The following is a 25608-nucleotide window of genomic DNA, read 5'->3' on the forward strand; positions in this document are numbered from 1 at the left end:
TGGTTTGTTTTGTTTTTGTTTTTGTTTTTTTCTTGAGATGGAGTCTCGCACTCTGTTGCCCAGGCTGGAGTGCAGTGGCACAATCTCTGCTCACTGCAACGTCCACCTCCCAGGTTCAAGTGATTCTCCTGCCTCAGCCTCCCAAGTAGCTGGGATTACAGGTGTGCACTACCACGCCTGGCTAATTTTTGTATTTTTAGTTGAGATGGGGTTTCACCATGTTGGTCAGGCTGGTCTCAAACTCCTGACCTTGTGATCCGCCCACCTTGGCCTCCCAAAGTGCTGGGATTACAGGCGTGAGCCACTGTGAGTTAAACCTCTTTCCTTTTATAAGTTTCCCAGTCTTGGGCAGTTCTTTACAGCAGCATGAAAATGGACTAATACACCAGGTAAAGGGAAGCAGCTGGAATGTGAATGCACCAGGCCTTTGCCACCCTTAGCCCTGCAGGAGCAGGAAAGGGCAGGATGTTGTCAAGCCTGGAGGGAGGTGGAGATATAAAGATGGGGACACTGTGGGCACTGTGATTATGGAGGGACAGTGTGGCAAGGAGAGAGTACCCCAACCCTGCCCTCCTGCACCCTGTCACTTCCCAGTGCTGCCCGTTGCCCAAAACCACCTGTAATGTGGACAGCAAGGGACCCCAGAAGAGGAGGGTGTATAATAGAGTCAGCAGCTCCATCCCGGCCTTAGATCCCTCCACCCTGTCAGGCAGGGACCCCGAATCACCCCAGCATCTCCTCAGATCTCCTCTTGGCCTGTCCTCACCTGATACCTAATCCAAGACTCAATTTCTTCCTCTCCCTCGTCCACAGATAATTTTCCTTTTCCTTTTCCTTTCCTTTCTTTCCTTCTTTCTTTCCCTTCCTTCCTTTCTTCCTTCCCTTTTCTTGCTTTCCCTTTCCTTTTTAGGAAAGGAAAGGGCGTGAGCCACCTCGCCGGGCCCTACGAGTGATTTTTGCTTCTTGCTCCAACAGCGCTGCTGAGGGGCTGAGGAGACGGAGAGGAGACGAAGGAAGCTGGTGGGACTTATGTGTCCTTGGCCTTGGGGAGATGCTAGAACAGGCCTGGACCACCTGAGGATGCCTCTGACCTGAGGACAATTGGTTTTCATAAACTGTAGTTTAGTTGGACCTTCTTGTCACTCACTGCTGAACTCAGTCTTGATAGATTTCCCTAGACTCATTTGAAGAAGGAAGTAATTAAAAAGCAGGCCAGGATTAGCCCATGCCTGTAGTCCCAGCACTTTGGAAGGCTGAGGCAGGAGGATAGCTTAAGGCCAGGAGTTTGAGAGCAGCCTGGGCAACATAGCAAGACCCTGTCACTACACAACATTTTTAAAAACTAGCTGGGTGCAGTGGCTCACGCCTGGAATCCCAGCACTTTGGGAGGCCGAAGCAGGAAGACAGCTTGAGCCCAGGAGTTCAAGACCAGCCTGGGCAACATAGTGAAACCCTGACTCTACTAAAAATTTAAAAATTAGTTGGGTGTGGTGGTGCATGCCTGTAGTCCCAGCTACTCAGGAGGCTGTGGTGAGAGGATTGCTTGAGCCCAAGAGGTTGAGGCTGCAATGAACTATGTTCACACCACTGCACTCCAGCCTGGGTGACAGAGGAAAACTGTCTCAAAAATAAAATAAAATAGGCCAGGCACGGTGGCTCATGCCTGTAATCCCAGCACTTTGGGAGGCTGAGGTAGATGGATCATGAGATCAGGAGATCGAGACCATCCTGGCTAACATGGTGAAAACCCGTCTGTACTGAAAATACAAAAAATTAGCTGGGCATGGTGGTGGGCACCTGTAGTCCCAGCTACTCGGGAGGCTGAGGCAGGAGAATGGCGTGAACCTGGGAGGCGGAGCTTGCAGTGAGCCGAGATTGTGCCATTGCACTCCAGCCTGCGTGACAGAGCAAAATTCTGTCTCAAAAAAATAATAATAAAATAAAATAGCTGGGTGCAGTGGCTCACGCCTGTAATCCCAGCACTTTGGGAGGCCGAGGCAGGTGGATCACCTAAGGTCAGGAGTTCAAGTCCAGCCTAGCTAACATGGTGAAACCCTGTTGCTACTTAAAATACAAAAATTAGGGGCCAGGTGCAGTGGCTCACACCTGTAATCCCAGCACTTGGGGAGGCCAAGGTGGGCGGATCATCTGAGGTCGGGATTTCAAGACCAGCCTGACCAACATGGAGAAACCGTGTCTCTACTAAAAATATAAAATTAGCCAGGTGTGGTGGCACACACCTGTAATCCCAGCTACTCGGGAGGCTGAGGCAGGAGAATCACTTGAACCCGGGAGGCAGAGGTTGCAGTGAACAGAGATTGTGTCATTACACTCCAGCCTGAGTGACAGAGCGAGACTCCATCTCAAAAATTAAATAATGTGGGGCGCAGTAGCTCATGCCTGTAATCCCAGCACTTTGGGAGGCCAAGGCCAGTGGATCACCTGAGGTCAGGAGTTGAAAACCAGCCCGACCAACATGGTGAAACCCTGTCTCTACTAAAAAAAAAAATACAAAAATTTAGCTGGGCGTGGTGGTGGGTGCCTGTAATCCCAGCTACTCAGGAGGCTGAGGCGGGAGAATCGCTTGAACCCGGGAGGCGGAGGTTGCAGTGAGCCGAGATCGCGCCCCTGCACTCCAGTATGGGCGACAGAGTGAGACTCCGTCTCAAAAAAAAAAAAAAAAAAAAAAGTAAATCATACCCTTTTTGCACTAGTACAATTCCATGTCGGTCATCTATCTATGAGCAGTTGGTGGGGTTGGGGCTGGGGGAATATCCAAACATATTCATGAAACAGTTCCTGGGGTGTCATCTGCCTGGCTCCTGCCCATCCTCCACGGTGGGTGCTGGCAGTGAGGAGGGTGCCAGCCCACCCAGTGATTGGCATGAAGCTTGTTCTATGCTTCAGCCTTCATGTGTCTCACTGGCAGAGACACAGGGTATGTGAAAAGTTACCAGGCATCTGGGGCATTTGGAATTCTGTGAGGCCGAGAGCATCTCCATTCAAGTACATGGGCTTTGGGCCTGCCCCGTATCTGCACAGACCCACCTGCAGGGACTGAACATTGACTGGGCAGAGCTCCCCTTCACTCGGCTCTCGGGACTTCCTCAGCTGTCTCTTCCTACAGGAAGCCCTCCTGGGCTCCTCCTGAGCTCTCACACCAGGGGCTGGCAGGGAGCCTGGCACAGAAGGATGCTGATGGATGCCCCCACAGAGCCTCTATGTGCCTGGAGCGGGCTGAAGGCGGTAGTGCTGCTATTAAAACCATAGGTGAGGTTGGGAGCGGTGGCTCACGTTTTGTGTTGGTCGGTTCTCCTATTGCTATAAAGAACTGCCAGAGACGAGGTAATTTAAGAAAAGAGGTTTCACTGGCTCATGTCTCTGCAGCCTATACAAGAAGCATGGCTGGGGAGGCCTCAGGAAACGTACAGTCATGGCAAAAGGTGAAGGGGGAGTCAGCACTTCAAATGGTGGCAGCAGGAGGAATGAGAGAGAAGGGAGGGGTGCCACACACTTGTAAACAACTAGATCTAACAAGAACTCACTGTCGTGGTGACAGCTCCAGGGGGAATGGTATCAAACCATGAGAAATTGCCCCCATAATCCAATCATATCCCACCAGGCCCCACCTCTAACACTGGGGATTGCAGTTGAACTTGAGAGGCCAGGCATGGTGGCTCAGGCCTGTAATCTCGGTACTTTGGGAGGCCAAAGTGGGTGGATCACCTGAGGTCAGGAGTTTGAGTCCAGCCTGGCGAACCTGGTGAAACCCCGTCTCTACTAAAAATACAAAAATTAGCTAGGAGTGGTGGCGAGTGCCTATAATCCCCGCTACTCAGGAGGCTGAGGCAGGAGAATCTCTTGAACCCAGGAGGTGGAGGTTGCAGTGAGCTGAGATCGCACCATTGCACTCCAGCCTGGGTGACAGAGGGAGACTCAATCTCCAAAAATAAATAAATAACAATTGAACATGAGATTTGGGTGAGGACACAGATCCAAACCATATTACTCCTGTAATCCCAGCACTTTGGGAAGCCAAGGTGGGAGGATCGATCACTTGAGCCCAGGAGTTCGAGAGCAGCCTGAGCAACATAGTGAGACTTTGTCTCTACAAAAAGTAGAAGAAATTAGCCAGGTGTGGTGGTGCGAGCCTGTAGTTCCAGCTACTCGGGAGGCTGAGGCAGGAATATCACTTGAGCCCGGGAGGCTGAGGCTGCAGTGAGCTATGATGGTGCCACTGCACTCTAGCCTGAGCGACAGAGTGAGACCCTTTCTCAAGAAAAAAAAGAAAAAGAAAACAAAGCTGGACAGTAGTTAAAACGGTAAAAAACAGATTTTATTCAGGAACTATTGCAATAGGGAAAAGAGACCTCAGTATAGAACTGGGCTCAATTCTGAATACAGCAGGGACAAGTGGAGACTTCCAACCTAGGAGCAGGTTGGAGGGGAGTGGGGGTGGAAAAATACGAAGGAGTGGGAGGTTCTGGTTGAACTGACTCCCAGGATCCTGGCTGAAGGCAGGCAAGAGTGATCAGAGGGCACCTGGCAGGTGGTGGGAGAGGAGGGATTTGATCAGATACCAAGGGTGGAGATTCTGGCTAAACTGACTTGACAGGATTTTTGCTACAGCTGGGCAATGCAGAGACGGGCACAGACACTCAAAGGTCAAGGCTGAGTGGAGAAGAGGCTCCGGGGAGGCTGAAGGCCGGTCAAGGAAATAGAAAGACTGTGTTTCCAGCCCTGCATGCCTCCTCATCGGCAGTTGAGACCCCACTGCTGCCTGCTCCTTCCCATTCCATTGCGGGGACCTGGACTTGATCTAGCCCTGTCTGGTGGACACACTTTTGTAGGTGCCAGGAGGGAGGAATCTGCTCCTCCTTTCTGCCCCCGACAGCCCCCAGCCCCAGTGGCCACTCACTCCCAGCATGCCTTGCAGCTGCCTGAGTGGGAGACTGTGGTGGACTCGGAGCTGGGGCAGGGAGGACAAGCATCTTCTGGAAGGGCAATGGGAAGAGGGTGACCTGGTCTTTCACGGTGGTGTCAAGGACCATAGAGCCAGGCCACATTCTCCCCACGTTAACTTTCCCAAAGGGATCAGTTTTCTGCTGAACAATCATTCCCATTTACTGGGAATTATTGGGCAGTGCCTCATGCCTGTAATCCCACCACTTTGTGGGGGGCTGAGGCGAGAGGATTGATTGAGCCCAGGAGTTTGAGACCAGCCTGGGCAACATAGCAAGACCTCGCCTCTACAAAAAATTTAAAAATTAGAGGTCGGGGCCGGGCATGGTGGCTCACGCCTGTAATCCCAGCACTTTGGGAGGCCGAGGTGGGCAGATCACGAGGTCAGGAGATCGAAACCATCCTGGCTAACACGGTGAAACCCCGTCTCTACTAAAAATACAAAAAATTAGCCGGGCGTGGTAGTGGGCGCCTGTAGTCCCAGCTACTCGGGAGGCTGAGGCAGGAGAATGGCGTGAACCCGGGAGGTGGAGCTTGCAGTGAGCCGAGATCGTGCCACTGCACTCCAGCCTGGGCGACAAAGCAAGACTCCGTCTCAAAAAAAAAAAAATAAATAAAAAAAAATAAATAAATAAATTAGCTGGGCATGGTGGTGCACACCTGTAGTCCCAGCTACTCAGGAGGCAGAGACAGGAAGATCACTTGAGCTTGAGCCCAAGTTCAAGGCTGCAGTGAGCTATGACTGCACCACTGCATTCCAGCCTGGGCGACAGAGTAAGACCCTGTCTCAAAAAGAAAAAAAAAAAAAAGAAAAAATTCCAGTTACCAGAGCTTAACTCTGTCACCTTGAAGTCTTGTCATCTCTCACCTGGTTCCCTTAAACAGCCTTCGGATGGCTTCCTGCCGTCCATCGGGACCACATGCCACACCCCCATCCACCTTGGCAAGTCATAACCTTCCCCAGCGCCTGACACCTTTCATAGCCACCATGGACCCCCCACCAGGGCAAGAAATTCCAGCCACAGGACCACTCAGACCCCTGGATTTGCCCACAGCTCCCACATCAGGCTCTTGCTCAAGACAGATGTCCCCTACCACCACTGCATCCCCCTCTCTGGTCACCTTTCAGGCTGGGCTGAAATACCACCTGTCCCCATGCAAGCCAGGGAACTCCTTTTTCTGTCATCCCTCGATTCTTGGTGTGTGACTCTCAGGCTGCACCTCATGGTTGGGACTTGTGGGGGGGCCTTGCCCTACTCCAGGCCTGATGCCATGAGCTGAAGGCCCTGGCTGCCATGATAGCCAGCGGCACGGTGCAGGAGCTCAAGCTGAGGCTAAAGTGAGGGGCTGCCTTTCTGGTGCTCCAGCCCACCTCTGTTAGCCACCTCCAGTGCCCTCCAGGGAGGGAAAGCTGCCCACTAACAGGCCAGTGGCTGGCTGGGCCGAGCAGCAATGTCCATGTGGGTATCTGTTTTTCTTGTTCTTGCTGCTTCCTGCTGTCTCGGGGTGCACAGGCCCAGGCAGGCCATGTCCCTGGGGCAGGCTGCCAATCACCTCTCCTCTTTCCTCCTGCTCAAATAAGCAGCAGGATGGCAGGTGGACCAGCCGCTGACATAGGCCCGCTTGTCCTCCCTCTTTCCCTAGGCTGCCTCCTGTTGGCAGAAGGCCAGGAGCCCTTCATGGGGGAGGTGTGGGGGGCATCCTCTGTTTTCAGGGTTTTGTTTCATTTGTTTGTTTGTTTTGAGACAGAGTCTTGCTCAGTCGCCAGGCAGGAGTGCAGTGGCGCGATCTCGGCTCACTACAACCTCCACCTCTGGGGTTCAACTGATTCCCCTGCCTCAGCCTCCCAAGTAGCTGGGACTACACGCATGCACCACCACCCCTGGCTAATTATTTTTGTATTTTAGTAGAGACAGAGTTTCACCATGTTGGCCAGGATGGTCTCGATCTCCTGACCTCGTGATCTGCCTGCCTCGGCCTCACAGAGTGCTGGGATTACAGGCGTGAGCCACCGCGCCCGGCCAGAATTGAACCCAGTTCTATCAGTTCTATACTAAGGTCTCTTTTCCCTATTGTCTCTGTTTGTTTTTGAGATGGAGTCTTGCTCTGTCGTCCAGGCTGGAGTGCAGTGGCACGATCTCGGCTCACTGCAACCTCTGCCTCCCGGGTTCAAGCAATTCTCCTGCCTCAGCCTCCTGAGTAGCTGGGATTACAGGTGCCCGCCACCACACCCAGCTAATTTTTGTATTTTTAGTAGAGATGGGGTTTTGCCATGTTGGCCAGGCTCCCAAAGTGTTGGGATTACAGGCATGAGCCACTGCACCCAGCCTGTTTTGAGTTTTTGATGAAGTGGGATTGGGTTCCTTTGTCTGATGTTCCTTGTGTTTCCAGCCCACCAGGTGCCCCGTGGGGAGGCAGGCGATTGGCAGAACTTATTGTATCTTGAACCCTATCCACCATGTCAAAAAGGGGCATCAGCCCAGGGGCGGTTCCTGGTCTGTGTAATCCCAGCACCTGTAATCCCAGCACTTTGGGAGGCTGAGGTGGGAGAATTGCTTGAGCCCAGGAATTAGAGATCAGCCTGGACAACATGACAAGACCCTGTCTCTACAAAAAATAATAAAAATAAGCCAGTCATGGTGGTGTGTGCCTGTAGTCTGAGCTGCTCGGGAGGCTGAGATGGGAGGATCCCTTGAGCCCGGGAGTTGGAGGCTGCAGTAAGCTATGATTGTAGCTGCACTCCAACCTGGGCAACAGAGTGAGACCCTGTCTCAAAAAAAAAAAAAAAGGCAGCCAAAGGTAACCACCACTCACCCCCAACAAACAGGTCCCTATTGCCACCTGATGGGGGAGTGGCCCCAGCCCAGACTCCACTTGCCAGAACTACACCATGGATCTCAGGGCAGGCTGCTGGGCAGCAGACCTCAACACACGGATTTCTGAGTGAGTGATACATTAAGGCCATGCTCTCAGAGGGTGCTGGACTAAGAGAAGTGGGTCAAGGAAGGAGAGGAAACCAAGCAGAGATGCAGCCCCCAGCAAAATCCTGTGAGGCCGGGCATGGTGGTTCATGCCTCTAATCCCAGTGCTTTGGGAGGCCGAGGCAGGAGGACTGGTTCATTCCAGGAGTTCGAGACCAACCTGGGCAACGTAGTGAGACCCCCGTGTCTACAAAAAAATTTTAAAAATTAGCCAGGTGTGGCTGGGCATGGAGGCTTATGCCTGTAACCCCAGCACTTTGGGAGGCCAAGGCGGGTGGATCACCTGAGGTCAGGAGTTCAAGGCCAGCCTGGGCAACACGGTGAAACCCCCATCTCTACTAAAAATACAAAAATTAGCTGGGTGCAGTGGCGCCTGCCTGTAATCCCAGCTACTCAGGAGGCTGAGGCAGGAGAATCACGAACCTCGGAGGCGGAGATTGCAGAGAGCCGAGATTGAGCCACTGCACTCCAGCCTGGGCGACAGAGCGAGACTCCATCTCAAAAAAAAAAAAAAAAAAAAATTAGCCAGGTGTAGCAGCACACCTGTAGTCCCAGCTACTCAGGAGGCTGAGGCAGGAAGATTGCTAGAGCCCAGGAGATCAAGGCTGCAGTGAGCTGTGATCATGCCATTGTACTCTAGCCTGGGCAACAGAGCAAGACCCTGTGTGTATATATATATATATATATGCAAGGGATGCTTTGATTGGATCCCACAGGCAAACTCGAGCATGAGTCACACCTCAGAGCCGCCCTGAACAAAAACAGGAGAACTCAGGCTGCACACTCCTCCTGTGCCTGTCTTAATGGGTCCAGGGTCATCCTGGGGAAGATAATTCTCAGGTGCATCAAGGGGCTCCATCCAGCAAGGCTGGGTGCGGTGGCTCACGCCTGTAATCCCAGCACTTTGGGAGGCTGAGGTGGACGGATTACTTGAGGTCAGGAGTTCGACACCAGCCTGGCCAACACGGCAAAAGCCCTGTCTCTACTAAAAGTAATACAAAAATTAGCCGGGCATGGTGGTGCATGCCTATAATCCCAGCTACTCGGGAGGCTGAGGCATGAGAATCACTTGAACCCAGGAGGTGGAGGTTGCAGTGAGCCGAGATTGTGCCACTGCACTCCAGCCTGGTCAACACACAGAGACTAGTGTCTCTCAATGAATGAATGAATGAATGAATGAATGAATGAATGAATGAATGAATCAAGACTCTCAGGGCTGGGAGGAGACTCCAGGCCTCACGATGCTCCTCCAAGTGGCTGTGCAGCAGGGCGAGCTCAGCACCATCACTCCAGGCTGCAGCTGGCCTGAATTTTTGCGGGGTGGAGGGGGAAATGGTCTCGCTGTTTCCCAGACTGGAGTGCAGTGGTATTATTTTTTAGTAGAGATGGGGTTTTGTTATGTTGCCCAGTCTGGTCTCAAACTCCTGACCTCTAGTGATCCCCCCACCTCAGACTCCCAAAGTGCTGGGATTACAGGTGTGAGCCACTACCAAGTTGGGCTGGATTGATACAAAGGTTGTCCTTACTAGATCCCAAAGCTGGCCTTCTCAAGCATCCACCCTCTGGTACCTGACCCTCCCATGAGGTTCTCACTGAGTAAGTCCATTACCCAGCCAAGGGCCTCAGGCTGGAAGGCTGGTCTGGGATGAGGAGGATTGGGTAATGGGCCTGAACAGCATGCTCCTTGCTCGAGAGCAACCAGAAACATTTTCCTTGAAATGAACCCCAACAGCCTGGGCGACACAGTGAGACCCCCTCTCTAAAAACTAATTAAAACTTAGCCAGACATGGCCAGGTGCAGGGGCTCATACCTGTAATCCCAGGACTTTGGGAGGCTGAGGCGGGTAGATCACAAGGTCAGGAGTTCAAGACCAGCCTGGCCAACATGGTGAAACCCCATCTCTACTAAAAATACAAAAAATTAGCCGGACGTAGTGGCGGGTGCCTGTAATCTCAGCTACTCAGGAGGCTGAGGCAGGAGAATCGCTTGAACCCAGGAGGCGGAGGTTGCAGTGAGCAGAGATCATGCTACTGCACTCCAGCCTGGGCAACAATGTGAGACTCCATCTCAAAAAAAAAAAAAAAAAAAATTAGCCAGACATTGTGGCATGCACCTGTAGTCCCACCTACTCAGGAGGCTGAGGTAGGAGAATTGCTTGAGCCCAGGAGTTTCAGGTTGCAGTGATCAAACCACTGCACTCTAGCCTGGGCAACAGAGCAAGACCCTCTGTCAAAAAAAGAAAGAAAGAAAGGAATCTTTGGCCAGGCACAGTGGCTACACCTGTACTCCCTGCAGTTTGCGAGGCTGAGGTGGAAGGATTGCTTGAGCCTGGGAGTTTGAGACCAGCCCAGGCAACATTAAAAAAAAAAAGAAAGAAAAGAAAGAGAAAGAAGAAAGGAAAGGAAGGGAAGGGGAAAGAGGAAAGAAAGGGGAAAAGGGGGACACGGGAAAGGAAGGGAAGGGAAGGAAAAAAGAAAGAAAGAAAAGAAAGGGGAAAAGGGGGACACGGGAAAGGAAGGGAAGGGAAGGAAAAAAGAAAGAAAGAAAAGAAAGGAAGCCCTATGGAAGACACAAAATCCAGAGGTGAAAACACCAAGACAAGAACATTGTATTTCTGCATTTTAATTTATTTTTCGTTTCTGTTTCTCACTTACCAACACATGTGTAAAATGTAGCAGGTGTGTTAGTAAAGGAGAAGCAGCTGGGGGGAGAGGGGCAGGAATTAAGCAGCCACATGTGAAGAGTCAGGTCAAGCAGGAAGTGACTGGGGGCAGAGGTGGCGGGCAGCCTCCTCCCTGCCCCACCTTCCCACAAGGCACCAGCAACTGCTGCGGCTCACAACCCCTGCCCCAGACGATTTGGTAAACGTGGTAAAGAGCATTGCTCCCAAACCTTGTCTCAGATATTCTTTCCCCAGCCCCAGCAATGGCACACGGTCTGCTCAGGCAGCCCTCCAAACCTCCATAGCCTGGTGCAGGAGAAATCTGCCCTGGTCTCCCCGTGCCGGCCCCTGGGTAGCATCTGAGAAGCATGAAGCTGGTGGAGTCCAGGGGGGCCACAGTGGGGCTACCCCGGAGCTCCTTCTGGGGGACCCTCCTTCCAGACCTTGGAGAGCTCTCCCAGAAGGCCCTCTGCTTCAGCCACAGGCTCGTATTCCAGAGGACATTAATGCGGGCTGGGGGGACTGGGGGACACGGCAGCAGAGGCCAAGAAGCTGCCTCCGACGCCCACCGGAGCCCCTGGTTCCCTGGAGGGAAGGTTTTACCTTCCACCCGGAGCAGGACTTCCTGGCTTGGATTTGCACATTGACCCCGTGAGCGCTCTGACCCTGTGCTGATGAACACAGGTGTTTTCATCAGAATTATACCCACCCTGATGAATTTTCATCTTGGAAAGTATTTTCAAGGCAAATGCCTCTGAGGACGATTCGATGCCTTGGTCAGTTTCTACATAGTGCAAACAAGTTTGCTTCCTCCCCGAATTTCTCCTTGCGATCATTTTCACCAGGACTGAAGATTTTCCATGTGTGTCTCACCACGTCTTGATTCCCTGGTGGGTGTCCAGTCCTCGGCCAGTGTCATTAATCGTCTCGCCACTGGGAGTTTTTCCTCGTTCGTAGTAAGTCCAGTTTTCCCGGAGGGAAAACTTTTGGCAGACCCCTCAAAGGGCAGACAAACGTGTCCCGTGTGCTGTTTCAGCCCCAGTCCACTTCTCTTTTGGCGGATGGATTTTTCTGGCGGTGAATCTGTGAACCTGGTATTTTCTCAGGGAATCCGGGAGATGATGATGATGATGATGGTGGAAGCCTTTTACTCCAGGGATATTCCAGGACGCCTCCAGCGCCCATGAACCCGGGTCAAGGAGCTTTTCAGGTGGAGGCGGGTGGGGGGTCCCCTCCCGGCCAGGCAGCCCCGATCACGGCCCTCACAGCGCCTTGTCTGCCGGCGCAGTGGCTGTAGCGGCCTGCTCCGCGCGGGCTGGGCCACCGAGGGCCGCCGGCCGCGAGGCGCGCAGCAGGCCGAGGCCCCTGGAGCGGCCCGCACCGTGCAGCTGGCGCTCGTGGCGGCGGATCTGCACCTTGTGTCGGAAGCGCTCGCCGCAGTCCTCGCACACGTACGGCCGCTCGCCCGAGTGCGTGCGCCGGTGGCGCAGCAGGTTGGAGGAGACGCTGAAGCGCTTGCCACAGTCCCCGCAGGCGTAGGGTCGCTCCCCGGTGTGCGTGCGCTGGTGCTGCACGAGCGCCGAGCTCTCGCTGAAGCGCTTGGAGCAGTAGGAGCAGGCGTAGGGTTTCTCGCCCGTGTGGATGCGTTGGTGCGTCACCAGATTCGAGTGCTGCGAGAAGCCCTTGCCACACTCGCCGCAGCGGTGTGGCCGCTCACCCGTGTGCGTGGCCTGGTGGCGCACCAGGTCCGTGCTGCGGCTGAAGCCCTTGCCGCACTCCCCGCAGATGGTCGGCCGGTCCCGAGCGCGCCGTCGCCGCCGCTGCCGTGCAGGGGTCAACGCCGCGCTGCCTGCCGGGCCCGGGATGGCCACCACGGCCGGCGCTGCCACGGCGGGCAGCACCATGAGCTCCTGCACCACCACGTAGCCCGGGGGAGCCACCACGACCGCGGCCGGAGCCCCCGGGACCGCCGCTCCGCCGCCCCCTGCGGCTGGCACCAGTTCCAGCTGCAGCTCCGGCTGCACGGGGGTCAGCTCCAGCTGCACCTCCTGCTGCTGGGCGCCTAGCTCCACCGGGGTCAGCTCCAGCTGCACCTCCTGCTGCTCCAGCTGCTGCTGCTGCTGCTCCAGCTGTTGCTCCAGCTGCTGCTGCTGCTGCTCCAGCTGTTGCTCCAGCTGCTGCAGCTCCTCCTGCAGTTTGAGCTGCAGCTGCCGCTGCTCCTGCTGCCGTTCCAGCTCCTGCTGCCGCTCCAACTCCTGCCGCTGCTGCTCCAGCTCCTGCTCTGACCCCAGGTCCACCGGCATGAGCTCCAGCTCCACCTCTTCCTCCTCCTCGGGCTCCAGGGGAGGAGGCTGCAGTTGTTGCTGTTGCAGTTGTTCCTGCTGCTGTTGCAACAGCTGCTGTTGCTGCTGCTGCTGTAACTGTTCCTGCTGCTGCAGCAGTAGCTGCTGCTGTAACTGTGCCTGCTGCTGTTCCAGCAGCTGCTGTTGTAACTGTGCCTGCTGCTGCTGCAACAGTTGCTGCTGTAACTGTCCCTGCTGCTGCAGCAATAGTAGCTGCTGCTGCTGCTGTAACTGTTCCTGCTGCTGTTGAAACTGTTGCTGCTGTAATTGTTCCTGCTGTTGTAGCAGCTGCTGCTGCTGTAACTGTTCCTGCTGTTGCTGTAACAGCTGTTGCTCTTGCACTTGCTGCTGTAGCTGTTCCTGCTGCTGCAACACCTGTTGCTCTTGTGCTTGCTGCGTCTGGAACTGCTCCTGCTGCTGCTGCAACCGCTGTTGCTCTTGCACTTGCTGTGGCTGTACCTGTTGCTGCTGGTGCATTAGCTGCAGTTCTGGTTTCAGTTCCTGATGGTGCACGGATTGGTGTTTTTCCTGTTGTAGTTGAGATAACTGTTGTTGCCCATCTTGCTGCGGCTGCTGGTGCAGTTCTAGGTGTGGCTGCGGCTGTTGCAGCTGCTCGTGTTGCGGCTGTTGCTGCGGCTCGGGCTGCTGTTCTAACTGCTGCAGTTGCAACTCCCGTTGTCCCGGCCGGGTTTCCTCAGCGATTTCACTGGCCCCCACTGGGGCCGAGACTGCTGGCCGCTGTGGACTGCTGTTCCCCTCCTGAGGCTCTTCCTCCTCCTGACTCTCGCTCCCACCGCTGCCACCTGTGGAAGAAATGGCAGGAAGCCAAGAGAGAAAGATCTACAGGAAGCTCTCTGGTCCAGACCCCAGGACCTGCCCCTTACCCTGCCCTCAAAGATGCACTAACACGCTCTTAGCAGGAGCCCGAAAGTGCTGGATCAAGTAGCAATAGCAGCCCAGCAGAAACTGAAATGCTGCAGGGGCGGGGGTGGCTTGGAAATGTGCCCAGGTGGCCGGGCACAGTGGCTCACGCCTGTAATCCCAGCACTTTGAGAGGCCAAGGTGGGCGGATTGCCAGAGCTCAGGAGTTCGAAACCAGCCTGGGCAACATGGCGAAAGCCCGTCTCTACTAAAAATACAAAAAATTAGCTGGGTGTGCTGCCAGGTGCCTGTAGTCCCAGCTGCTAAGGAGGCTGAGGCAGGAGAATCACTTGAACTCAGGAGGTGGAGGATGCGGTGAGCCGAGATCACACCACTGTGCTCCAGCCTGGGCGACAGAGGGAGAGTCCATCTCAAAAGAGAGAGAGAGAGAGAGAGAAAGAGAGAGAGAGAGAAGGAAGGGAAGAAGGGAAGAAGGGAAGAAGGGAAGGAAGGGAAGGAAGGTAGGTGGCCAAGGGACTGCTGGTGACCTCCCTCTGGACCCCAGCTCCCTGATCCCTCCTTGGAGCTTCCCTTTACACAGGCCCCATGCTCTGATCTCGGCACTAGCACTAGCAGGGATGCTGGGGGGCTCCCTGACAATCCTGAGAAATCTCTTGCGCTTAATCACCCTCCAGTAGAAACCACTGAACTGGCTGTCCCAACGGCCTAGCCATCAACCCCATGCTGAACTCCGACCTCAGTTACAGCCACACCTTAAATAAATGAAATTCTCCTTCTCTGTAAATAATAAAGAATTTATATAAAGCTGCCTGGAGGTGTTACCACAAGTAGTTTCCCAAAATCACCAAAGTGTCAGAGAGACCACTAGGTTTCAGGCGGGAAGTTCTCAGTTCAGAACCTAACTCTACCAGTCGGCAGGTGTACAACCTCCTGTAGGCTCACAGTCCTGTCTACAAAATAGCTCAGTGATACCCACACCATCTGCTTAAACAGTACAACAAGGAGAGCCCTGGCATAGTACCTGGAGCCTGGTAGGTGCTTGAAAATTCCCTCCCTCTGAAGGTTAGGATTGGTTTGCAAAGTAACAAAAAAATACCAAGGAGACTGGGACTGTTTGAGATTGTCATTCAGGAATACAAAGGACTAACTCGGCTGGGCGTGGTGGCTCATGCTTGTAATCCCAACACTTTGGGAGGCATAAACCTGGGAGGCCCTGCAAAAACAGCACCACTCCGTTACTACGCTTCTCTTTCCGCACCGTGTACACCATGAGAGTCTCGTTTTGAGTATTACTATTGTGCTATTGGAAAATCCCAATCCTTCTTTCTACATGTGACTTGAGGAGGCTTTCTCCATTCCCAAATCTGATTTCAACATCTCTTCTCCCTATAACATCATATGTTTTCCATTTTGTAATGGAAGACAATGCTTCGATTTATAAAAGTTTGCTTTCTGGCCATTTTTCCAAGAATATATTGATTTCATAAAACCAAGGGATGGCCGGGCGCAGTGGCTCACGCCTATAATCCCAGCACTTTGGGAGGCCGAGGCAGATGGATCACGAGGTCAGGAGATTGACACCATCCTGGCCAACATGACGAAACCCTATCTCTACTAAAATACAAAAAATTAGTCGGGCGTGGTGGTGTGCGCCTGTAATCCCATCTACTTGGGAGGCTGAGGCTGGGGTATCACTTGAACCTGAAAGGCAGAGGTTGCAGTGAGCTGAGATCACACCAGTGCACTCCAGCCCAGCGACAGAGCAAAACTCCTTATAAAAAAAAACAAAACAAACAAACAAACAAAAAAACAACAACCCAAGGGACATAGTGAAACCCTGTCTCTACTAAAAATACAAAAATTAGCCGGGCATGGTGGCAGGCACCTATAGTCCCAGCTACTCGGGAGGCTGCAGCAGGAGAACTGCTTGAACCCAGGAGGTGGAGGTTGCAGTGAGTCAAGATTGAGCCACCGCAATCCAGCCTGGGCAACAGAGTGAGACTCTGTCTCAAAAAAAAAAAAAAAAAAAAAAAAAATCCACCAAGGGAGATCTGTATGCATATAATTTCCTCTAGTAAAATATTCCTAATAACCTTTGGTTAGGCTAACAGATCCGTGAGCGTGCTTTTCATAGACACTGACATCGGCTGGGGGGAAGCACATGGTAGGAGAAGACAGGGTGAAAACCGTCCCCCCAGCAAGTCCAATGTCTCATGGACCCTCCTTTCTCCCACCCCTTCTGGGAGGAATGAGACAGATCATGTCTCTGTGTGAGTCTCCTCTTTTCTGGCACAGTCTTGACCACAGGCCACTCTGACTCCCTGGGGCAGCAATTTCAGTTTTTGTTTGTTTGTTTGTTTGTTTTAAACAGGATCTCACTCTTGTCACCCAGGCTGGAGTGTAGTGGCGCAATCTCAGCTCACTGTAGCCTCAACCTCTCAAGCTCAAGCGATCCTCCCATCTCAGCCTCTCAAGTGGCTGGGACTACAGGTACACACCACCACGCCTAGCTAATTTTTTAAACTTTTTGTAGAGATGGGGTTTTGCCATGTTTCACAGGCTGATCTTGAACTCCTGAGCTCAAGCGATCCACCTGCCTCGGTTTCCCAAAGTGCTGGGATTACAGGTGTGAGCCATTGTGCCTAACCTCAGCATTTTTAACAAAGGCATTTTAGTGAACATCTTGTCCAATGTTGTCTGACGTTTATACCCTCCCAAAGTTTTGTCAGCTAAATTTACAAGTCAGAAGGGTCTTCCTTTCTTCTTCTTCTTCTTTTTTTTGAGACGGACTCTCACTCTGTCACCAAGGCTGGAGTGCAGTGGCATGATCCTGGCTCACTGCAACCTCTGCCTCCTGGGTTCAAGTGATTCTTCTGCCTCAGCCTCCCGAGTAGCTGAGATTACAGGTGCCCACCACACCCAGCTAATTTTTGTATTTGTAGTAAAGACGGTGTTTCACCATGTTGGCCAGGCTGGTCTCAAACTCCTGGCCTCAAGTGATCTGCCCGCCTCGGCCTCCCAAAGTGCTGGGATTACAGGAATGACCCACCATACTTGGTCAGAAGGGTCCTTCTTGACTCCACACATCCCCATCCCACCCCCTCCAATTCCCTTGGTCCTTTTCAAGCTCTGTCCCGCCCTGCCCCAGGCCCTCACTCAGCACCCTTAAAGCACAGAATGGAAACTGGCTCTCATGAGTGTGGCCACCAGAGAAGGTTTGCCCAGAGTGGGTCCCAGAGGAAGAGATCTTGGAAGGTTCTGCAGTACCACATCTGCCCCTGGGCATCAGGTAGAGAAAAACAGATGCAAGCAGAGGTCAAGGTAAAGTGGAAAAGCTTACGAGGCCACAGGGGAGAAGAAGCCAGGGAGCCAACATCTGGGGCAAGAGGGGCAGAGGAAGAGAGCCTATTAGTACCTGAATCGGATCCGGGAAATTGAGTGGAAATTGACTCAGGAGCTGGGGCCAGGTGGGAGGATGGTGGAGGCCCTCTGGCTGCCAGGAAACACAGCAATGAGCTCCAGCCAGCAGCACGTGTGAGTGTTAAGTCCAGTCAGCACCCATGTGGGGAGCGGGGAGCCCCTCACCAGCCTGGCCTCAGCCTGCCTGACACAGCCACCTTCGAAAATCTCAAGGGAGAGCTGCTGGTGTTACTCAATGCAGCTGAGGTTGGCTGGTGTGAGTCTGTGCAGGCTGCCTGCCACCCTTGAGCCTCTTTCTGCCACAGCAGCCAGGCATGAGGCTCTGTCAAGGGATCCCCCGAGGCCCTCACCTGAGAGGGTGTCAGGCCCTGGGCCCCCATCCTCAAGACATCGAAGTTCCAGCACGAAGGTCTCGGTGGCTGGCCCCACTTCCATCCTGGCGGTCAGACCCCGATTCCCGGGAGTCGGCTGTGCTGAAAGGAAGGAAGCAGTTTAGCCAGGCTGGAGTGCTTTGACCCCCGCCAGGTGCCACAGGCCCCCAAAGGCCCTCCACCTCTGCCTCGGGCCACCCAGAGCGGTCAGCTCCACACCCGCTGCAACTATACAACTGTCCCCCATGGCAGGGAACGGGGAGTGCCGGCGGCCTGGAGGCTCAGGACTAGGGAGTTGGCAGACAGCACCAGAGGCCGTCACCTGCACAGAGGCAGGGCTGCCTCTCCTGACTTATCACAGCGGGTTGGAGAGTGGGGTAGCCCCACTGAGACCCAACTGTGGGTATCAGCCCTTCACAAGGGAGGAAAGCTAGAGTCACCAAAGGGACATTCAGGGCGGGGAGCTCTGGGGCCAAAGAGAGACTGTCCATCAACATCCTCCCTGCCTCCTTCAATTCTTTTTTTTTTTAAATACTTTTTTTGTTTTTTTCTTGATACGGATTCTCACTCTGTCACCCAGGCTGCAGTGCAGTGGTGCGATCTGGACTCACTGCAACCTCCGTCTCCCCGGTTCAAGCGATTCTCCTGCCTCCGCCTCCTGAGTAGCTGGGGCTACAGGTGCGTGCCATCACCCCCAGCTAATTTTTATGTTTTTTTATATTGTAGACGATGTTGCCCAAGGCTGGTCTCGAACTCCTGGCCTCAGGTGATCCTCCTGCCTCGGCCTCCTAAAGTGTTGGGATTATAGGAGTGAGCCACTGCGCCTGGCACCCTTCCATTCTATCGCCTTCCTGGCCTGCTCTGAGAAGGCCGCCAGCAGGCCACGTGTGTCAGCTGCCACCCCAGCTCCCGGGCAAGGCAGGTGTCCAGAGCACTGTCACCCACGGCCTGGCCCTGTGCCCAGGCGCTCCTGAGAGTCCACCCTGGCCGGTGCAGAGCTGGCCCCTCTCCCCTAAACAGGCCGACTCGTGCCATCCAGTCCACACTCTCTCAAGGGACGTGTCCCCGGTTGCCCAGCGCCAACGACCCCCTGGGCCTCACCTGGTGGAGCATTTCCTGCTCCCGGGGCAGCCTCTGCGCTAGGGAGGTGTGGTCAGCAGAGGCTGCGAGGTGAAGGCCACGGCGTGCAGCCGGCTCCTTCCGGAGGCGCCTCCATCCAGAAAGAGCCAGGAGGCGCAGGGCCACCCCGGGGGCTTTCTGGGCACTCCGGAGGGTCCACGCCGTCTGGGCTGCCGAGGTCGCCCTGGGCCAAGGGAAGGGGCCGAGAGGAGCGGCCGAGCAGAAGTTGGTGGAGACTCTCCGGCGGGGGCCGGGGCGGGAGGCAGCGCCCCGAATCCCGCGCGGGGCTCAGGGCCGGCCCCCCGGGACCATCGCGGGCAGCGGGATCCAGGCCGGACCCCGGGGTCGGCACCACGGGGTGGCCCCGCCTGGGGTCGGCGGCGGCCAGGCGACGCGGGTCCTCGGGGGCTACAGGTGCCCGGAGCCTGCGGGCGGCCTGGGCCGGGCCGCGCGGGGGCCGGGGCGGGGGCGGGGCGGGGGCGGGGCGGGGGCGGGGCGGGCGCCGCGGCAGGGCCGGGTCCCCCTGGGCTCGCCCGCCCGCCCGGGAGTGCGTCCGTGCGGGCCGCTGGCCGGGCCGGGGGCGGGGGCGCAGGGGCCGGCACAGGAAGTCCCCCCGGCATCCGCATCCTGTCCCCCACCCCTGCCCGCCCGCCGCGCCCCCGCGCCCCGGCCCCCGCCGCCGCCGCCGCCGCCGCCGCCGCCGCCGCTCTAGGCAGCCGCAGCTCGGTGGGCTTAACCCTTCCCGGCCCGGCCACTCACCCGGCCCGGGGGACACGATGCGGCGGCCCCTGGGGCGTCCCGGGCTGGCCGGTGCCGAGCGCAGCGCGCGCTGTGCCGCATCCCTGCTGCGCGTGTCCTCGCGCCACGGGGTTGGCGACTGTCACTGCCTGGGTGTCTGGGTGGGGGGTACCCAACCCGATCCCTGCCACCCCCTAGAGGGCAGGCGTGGCCTCGGGGCGCCCCTGCCGGGGGTGCAAATTGTGGCTAATTAGCACTCAATTCGATGGCACTCGGAGAGGGAGTAGGCGCCATCCGGGCCCGGCCCGAGCAGGCCCTGGAGAGGCCACCCCGGTCCGCACCGTGGAGCCCTCCTCCTGGACCCCTGGGCTGGGGAGGGCAGGCCAGTAGGGAGTGTGTGCCTCCCTCCCCCGATCAGGGACTGTGACCTGCATAGATCAAATGAGGCCACCGTGGAGAACTGGCAGAGCTGGAATCCTCCCGCCCAGCGCCCCTGCGGCCTTTCGCTGACCACAAGGCTGGTGGTCAGGCCTCCCACCTCCCTCACCCTCTCCTCTCCTCTTTCCCTACTTGGCAAGTGGATTCCTGCCTGGGTCAGGGGTCTTCTCCAAGGGAGGCCTTCCCTAACCCCGTCTTAATGTTGCACCACCTAACTTTCCTGTTCTCGGTGCACAAACCTCTCTAACCTGGAGAATTCAAATTCAAATTGGGATGCTCAAATTCTTTAGAAAAACCCAAAGATCTGGGGGCAGGGCATGGTACTTCACGCCTATAAACCCAGCACTTTGGGAGGATCACTTGAGGCTGGTAGTTTGAGACCAGCCTAGTCAACATAGCAAGACCCCATCTCTACAAAAGAGGTTTTTAAAAAATTCGCTGGGCTGCTAAAAAGTAGCCTGTAATCCCAACTACTTTGGAGGCCAAGGTGGGTGGACCACTTGAGCCCGGGAGGAGGTCGAGGCTGCAGTGAACTATGATCACGCCACTGCACCCCAGCCTGGGTGATAGAGGGAGACCCTGTCTCCATCTAAAAACAAGCAAACACGCTGGGCGCGGTGGCTCACGCCTATAATCCCAGCACTTTGGGAGGCCGAGGCGGGCGGGTCACCTGAGGTCTGGAGTTGGAGACCAGCCTGGCCAACACGGAGAAACCCCATCTCTACTAAAGATACAAAATTGGCCGGGCATGGTGGCACATGCCTGTAACCCCAGCTACTCCGGAGGCTGAGGCAGGAGAATCGCTTGAATCTGGGAGGTGCTCCTGGGGTGCAGCAGGAATGCCCCCCTGGTGGGGGACAAGAGCCCTCAGGGTTTACAGCCCCCTCCCTTCCTCCTGTCCCTGGGCTCACAGTGCTGTGGCACAGGTGGCCACCTTGTCCTGTTTTGGGAATCTCTCTGGCCCCCACAGGCACTGGAGTTTGAGGCTTCCTCTCTGGCCCTTGCCTGAAAAGCCTGCACTCTGGTGGCTTCTGCCCCAGGCTAGAAAAAGTGCAGCAAGAGCCTGGCTTTGGAGACAGAGTCATCTAGGGTCATGGGACCTTTTGCAGCCAGGTAACTGCAGGCAAATGACTGCCTTGCATCTGTGAAGTGGAGATGACAGCCTGCTAGGCAGGATAAGGACGAGCAGATAAGGTGAGGAGGATATGGGCAGGAGTTTAAGATCAGAGCAGGTGTGCACCTGCCTCTTCTAGCCTCCTGCAAGACCTCATGCCCTGAGGAGCCCCTCCCTCCTCAGGTCTTTATCCTCTCCCTCCGCTGGCTTCTTTCTGACAGGATTTACACATCCTCAGGGCTCTGCCATCTTAAAAACATGCTACCCAGGCCAGGCGCAGTGGTTTATGCTTGTAATCCCAGCACTTTGGGAGGCCAAGGCAGGAGAATCGTGTGAGCCCTGGCTTTGGAGGCTGCAGTGAGGCATGATCATGCCACTGCACTCCAGCCTTGGCGACAGAGCAAGACTGTCTGCTGGCCGGGCGCAGTGGCTCACGCCTGTAATCCTAGCATTTTGGGAGGCTAAGGTGGGCAGATTATGAGGTCAAGAGATAGAGACCATCCTTGCCGACATGGTGAAACCCTGTCTCTAATAAAAATACAAAATATATATATATATATAGTTTGGCGTGGTGGCGCATGCTGTAGTCCCAGCTACTCAGGAGGCTGAGGCAGGAAAATCACTTGAACCCAGGAGGCAGAGGCTGCAGTGAGCCGAGATCACGCCACTGCACTCCGGCCTGGCGACAGTGTGAGACTCCGTCTCAAAAAAAAAAAAAAGACTCTGTCTGTAAAATATAAAAAAGCTACCCACTTCTCTCTCCTGCCCTTGACAACCAACCTTCCTTTGCCATATCCCCATCTGCCCATCCCACCTTCTCCTCTCTGACCTGGCCTCACTGCAGCCAGACAACTCCCCGTGACGTCACCAGCAACGTCCACGTCACTAAACCCTCATCATATTTGGCCTCTGGGCAGCACTGGACACTTCTGCCATGCTGTCCAGGGAGAAACAGCTTGGTTCACCTTCCTCTTGGCCCCTTGACACCTTGCAAGCTCTGCTCCCCTCCCCTAGGCTCGTTACTCACCTGTGCCACCAGAGAGGGGTCCCACCCAGTACACACACAGTTCCTCCCACTGAGCTTTTTGTTGTTTGTTTTTGAGACAGGGTCTCACTCCCATTGCCCAGGCTAGAGTGCAGTGGCACAATCACAGCTCACTGCAGCCTCAACTTCCCAGGCTCAGGTGATCCTCCCACCTCAGCCTCCCAAGTAGCTAGGACTACAGGGATGCACCACCACACCAGGCTAATTTAAGTGCTAGGATTAACAGGCATGAGCCACTGCACCCAGCTATTTTATTTATTTAGAGATGGAGTCTTGCTCTGTCACCCAGGCTGGAGTGCAGTGGCACAATCTCAGCTCACTGCAACCTCTGCCTCCCAGGCTGAAGTGACTCTCCTCCCTTAGCCTCCCGAGTAGCTGGGAACTACAGGTATGTGCCACCACGCCTGGCTAATTTTTGTATTTTTAGTACAGACGGGGTTTCACCATGTTGGCCAGGCTGGTCTCAAACACCTGACCTCATGTCATCCACCCGCCTCAGCCTCCCAAAGTGCTTGCATTACAGGCGTAAGCCAGCATGCCCGGCCTGGGCTAGAATCTTTTTTTTTTAGATGGAGTTTCACTCTTGTTTCCCGGGGGGAGTACAATGGCTTGATCTTGGCTCACCACAACCGCCACCTCCCGGGTTCAACCGATTCTCCTGTCTCAGCCTCCTGAGTAGCTGGGATTACAGGCACAAGCCACCACACATGGCTAATTTTTGTATTTTTAGTAGAGACAGGGTATCACCATGTTGGCCAGGCTGGTCTCGAACTCCTGACCTCAAGTGATCCACCTGCCTTGGCCTCCCAAAGTGCGGGGATTACAGGCATAAGTCAGCATGCCCGGCCCCAGCTAGAATCTTTTAGTAAGCCTTCCCACATCCTCCTTTGGAGCTATAAATACCTCCCAGCTAAACTTTCCACGTAGTCAATCTGGTCAGGAAGGTATTTGCTTCACTGTTTCCCAGGGGTGTTTCTTCAGGGGCTTCCTCCCTGCGGACCCACACTGGGCAGGCTGCTGTCGGAGCTGCTGCCCACTGTCAACCTGGGACCCCCCCTCCACCACTGTCCTTCCGGGACTTGCCTTTGTTACCCTCATAGTAATCCCTGTTCTCACACCATGTCTGTCTCTTTCTTATTTTTTGAGTCAGGATCTTGCTGTTACCCAGGCTGGAGTGCAGTCGTGCCATCATGGCTCACTGCGGCCTTGAACTCCTGGGTTCAAGTGATCTTCCTGTCTCAGCTTTTCCTTTTTTTTTTTTTTTTTTTTTTTTTGAGACAGAGTCTTGCTCTGTTGCCCAGGCTGGAGTGCAGTTGCGCAATCTCAGCTCAGTGCAACCTCCACCTCCCAGGTTCAAGTGATTCTCCTGCCTCACCCTCCTGAATAGCTGGGATTACAGGTGCCTACCACCACACCCAGCTAATTTTTGTATTTTTAGTAGAGATGGGATTTTGCCATGTTGACCAGGCTGGTCTTGAACTGACCCCATGATCCACCTGCCTCGGCCTCCCAAAGTGCTGGGATTACAGGTGTGAGCCACTGTGCCCAGCCCTGTCTCAGCTATAGATTATAGATTGGCAATTGTTTCCCCTCAGAATGTTAAAGACACTTTTTTTTTTTTCCAAGACAGAATCTCACTGTCTCCTAGGCTGGAGTGCCGTGGTGCAACTAACAGTTTCATTGTCTTCTAGCTTCCAGAGTTGCTAGTAGAGAAGTCCAGTGCCATTTTGATTCTTGATCCTTTGCGCCTGAGAAGAAAAGCTGGTGGGCCAGGAGCAGGTGCCTTGAAAGGGAGTGGAATAAGACAGACTTAGAGCTGCTCCCAGACGGCAGCTGTGGGGCTGCAGGAAGTTTGTCTCCTCCTGGAGATGATGGAAAAGATTTGGATTCTGTTCTGGGGAGGAGCAGCAGACTAGGGAGAAACACCGAGATTAATGCTGCAGTGAGCATCGATGATGCTGCCCTTCATTTTAATGGAGCACGTTCTCAAGAGTCCTTCCCTAGAAATGCTTGCATTCTCTGAATAGAACAAAAAGGAAAATAAAAATAATACAATTTAAAAAAACAGAAAGCATGCATTGGCAGTGGTCTAGTGTGCAAATGTCGGTTGTCACTCTTCAGGTCAAACACTCAATAAATGCCATCAACCGTGCCAGGACAGGGAAGTGTGTTGCATGAAAATAATCAGCCAGGAACGGTGGCTCACGCCTGTAATCCCAGCACTTTGGGAGGCCGAGGCGGGTGGATCACGAGGTCAAGAGATCGAGACCATCCTGGCCAACATAGTGAAACTCTGTCTCTACTAAAAATACAAAAATTAGCTGGACGTGGTGGCAGGTGCCTATAGTCCCAGCTACTTGGTAGGCTGAGGCAGGAGAATCACTTGAACCCAGCAGGTGGAGGTTGCAGTGAGCCAAGATGACACTACTGCACACCAGCCTGGTGACAGAGTGAGACTCTGTGTCAAAACAACAAGCAATTGGGGTTCAAGTGATTCTCCTGCCTCAGCCTCCTGAGTAGCTGGGACTACAGGTGCACATCATCACACCTGGCTAATTTTTGTATTTTCAGTAGAGACGGGGTTTCACCATGTTGGCCAGGCTGGTCTTGAACTCCTGACCTCAGGTGATCTGCCCACCTCGGCCTTCCACAGTGCTGGGATTACAGGCATGAGCCACTGCGCCCAGCCAATTTTCTCTCTTTTGAAACAGAATTTCACTGTCACCCAGGCTGGCATGCAGTGGCACAACCTTGGCTCACTGCAGCCTCTGCCTCCTGGGTTCAAGCGATTCTCCTGCCTCAGCCTCCTGAGTACCTGGGATTTTACAGGCGCACACCACCACGTCCAGCTAATTTTTGTATTTTTAGTAGAGACGGAATTTCACCATGTTGCTAAAGCTGGTCTCAAACTCCTGGCCGCAAGTGATCCGCCCACCTTGGCCTCCCAAAGTGCTGGGATTACAAGCCTGAGCCACTGCGCCCGGCCCCAGGAGGTTAAATTTCATCCCTGCAAGGTAAGCTCCATCTTTCAGTGCTCCATGTTTGCTGTCTCTCACTTCAGGCTAGGAGAGCCAGTGACATGGTTCCTGATCTTTCCTTCCTCCTGAAGTCAGTTAAGGGAGGACTCCAAGCAGACACCTTCCCTTTTCAGTAAGAAAAAGATCCCCGACGGCTGTGTTTTGTACCTGAGGGAAGAAATGTGACCCAAAGCAAATAGACCTGAAGCAGGCTGGGCACAGTGGCTCACGCCTGTAATCCCAGCACTTTGGGAAGTCGAGGCTGGCGGATCACCTGAGGTCAGGAGTTCGAGACCAGCCTGGCCACCATGGTGAAATCCTGTCTCTACTAAAAATACAAAAATTAGCGAGGCGTGGTGGTGGGCGCCTGTAATCCCAGCTACTTGGGAGTCTGAGGCAGAAGAATCGCTTGAACCTGGGAGGTGGAGGTTGCAGTGAGCTGAGATCACACCACTGCACTCCAGCCTGGGTGACAGAGTGAAATCCTGTCTTTAAAAAAAAAAAAAAAAAGACCTG

At 54.6% G+C, this 25608-nt stretch overlaps 1 protein-coding gene across 2 annotated transcripts; it reads right to left on the reverse strand.

The window, feature by feature from the left end:
- Nucleotides 1-10550: 10550 nt before the first annotated feature.
- On the reverse strand, nucleotides 10551-19193 carry ZNF853 (zinc finger protein 853). Of its 2 annotated transcripts, none has more exons than XM_031013116.3 (3): nucleotides 18723-19193; nucleotides 17601-17718; nucleotides 10551-13751 (listed from the first exon to the last, which is right to left on the reverse strand). In XM_031013116.3, the coding sequence occupies exons 1-3, from the start codon at nucleotides 18732-18734 to the stop codon at nucleotides 11869-11871; spliced, it is 2013 nt and encodes a 670-aa protein (XP_030868976.2). In that variant the 5' UTR covers nucleotides 18735-19193; the 3' UTR covers nucleotides 10551-11868. The 2 variants fall into 2 exon arrangements, with proteins under 2 accessions (XP_030868976.2, XP_030868977.2); XM_031013117.3 differs by having other exon boundaries at nucleotides 17601-17723.
- Between the last annotated feature and the right edge of the window lie 6415 nt (nucleotides 19194-25608).

Source organism: Gorilla gorilla, chromosome 6 (genome assembly GCF_029281585.2).
Source record: "Gorilla gorilla gorilla isolate KB3781 chromosome 6, NHGRI_mGorGor1-v2.1_pri, whole genome shotgun sequence".
Taxonomy (NCBI): domain Eukaryota; kingdom Metazoa; phylum Chordata; class Mammalia; order Primates; family Hominidae; genus Gorilla; species Gorilla gorilla.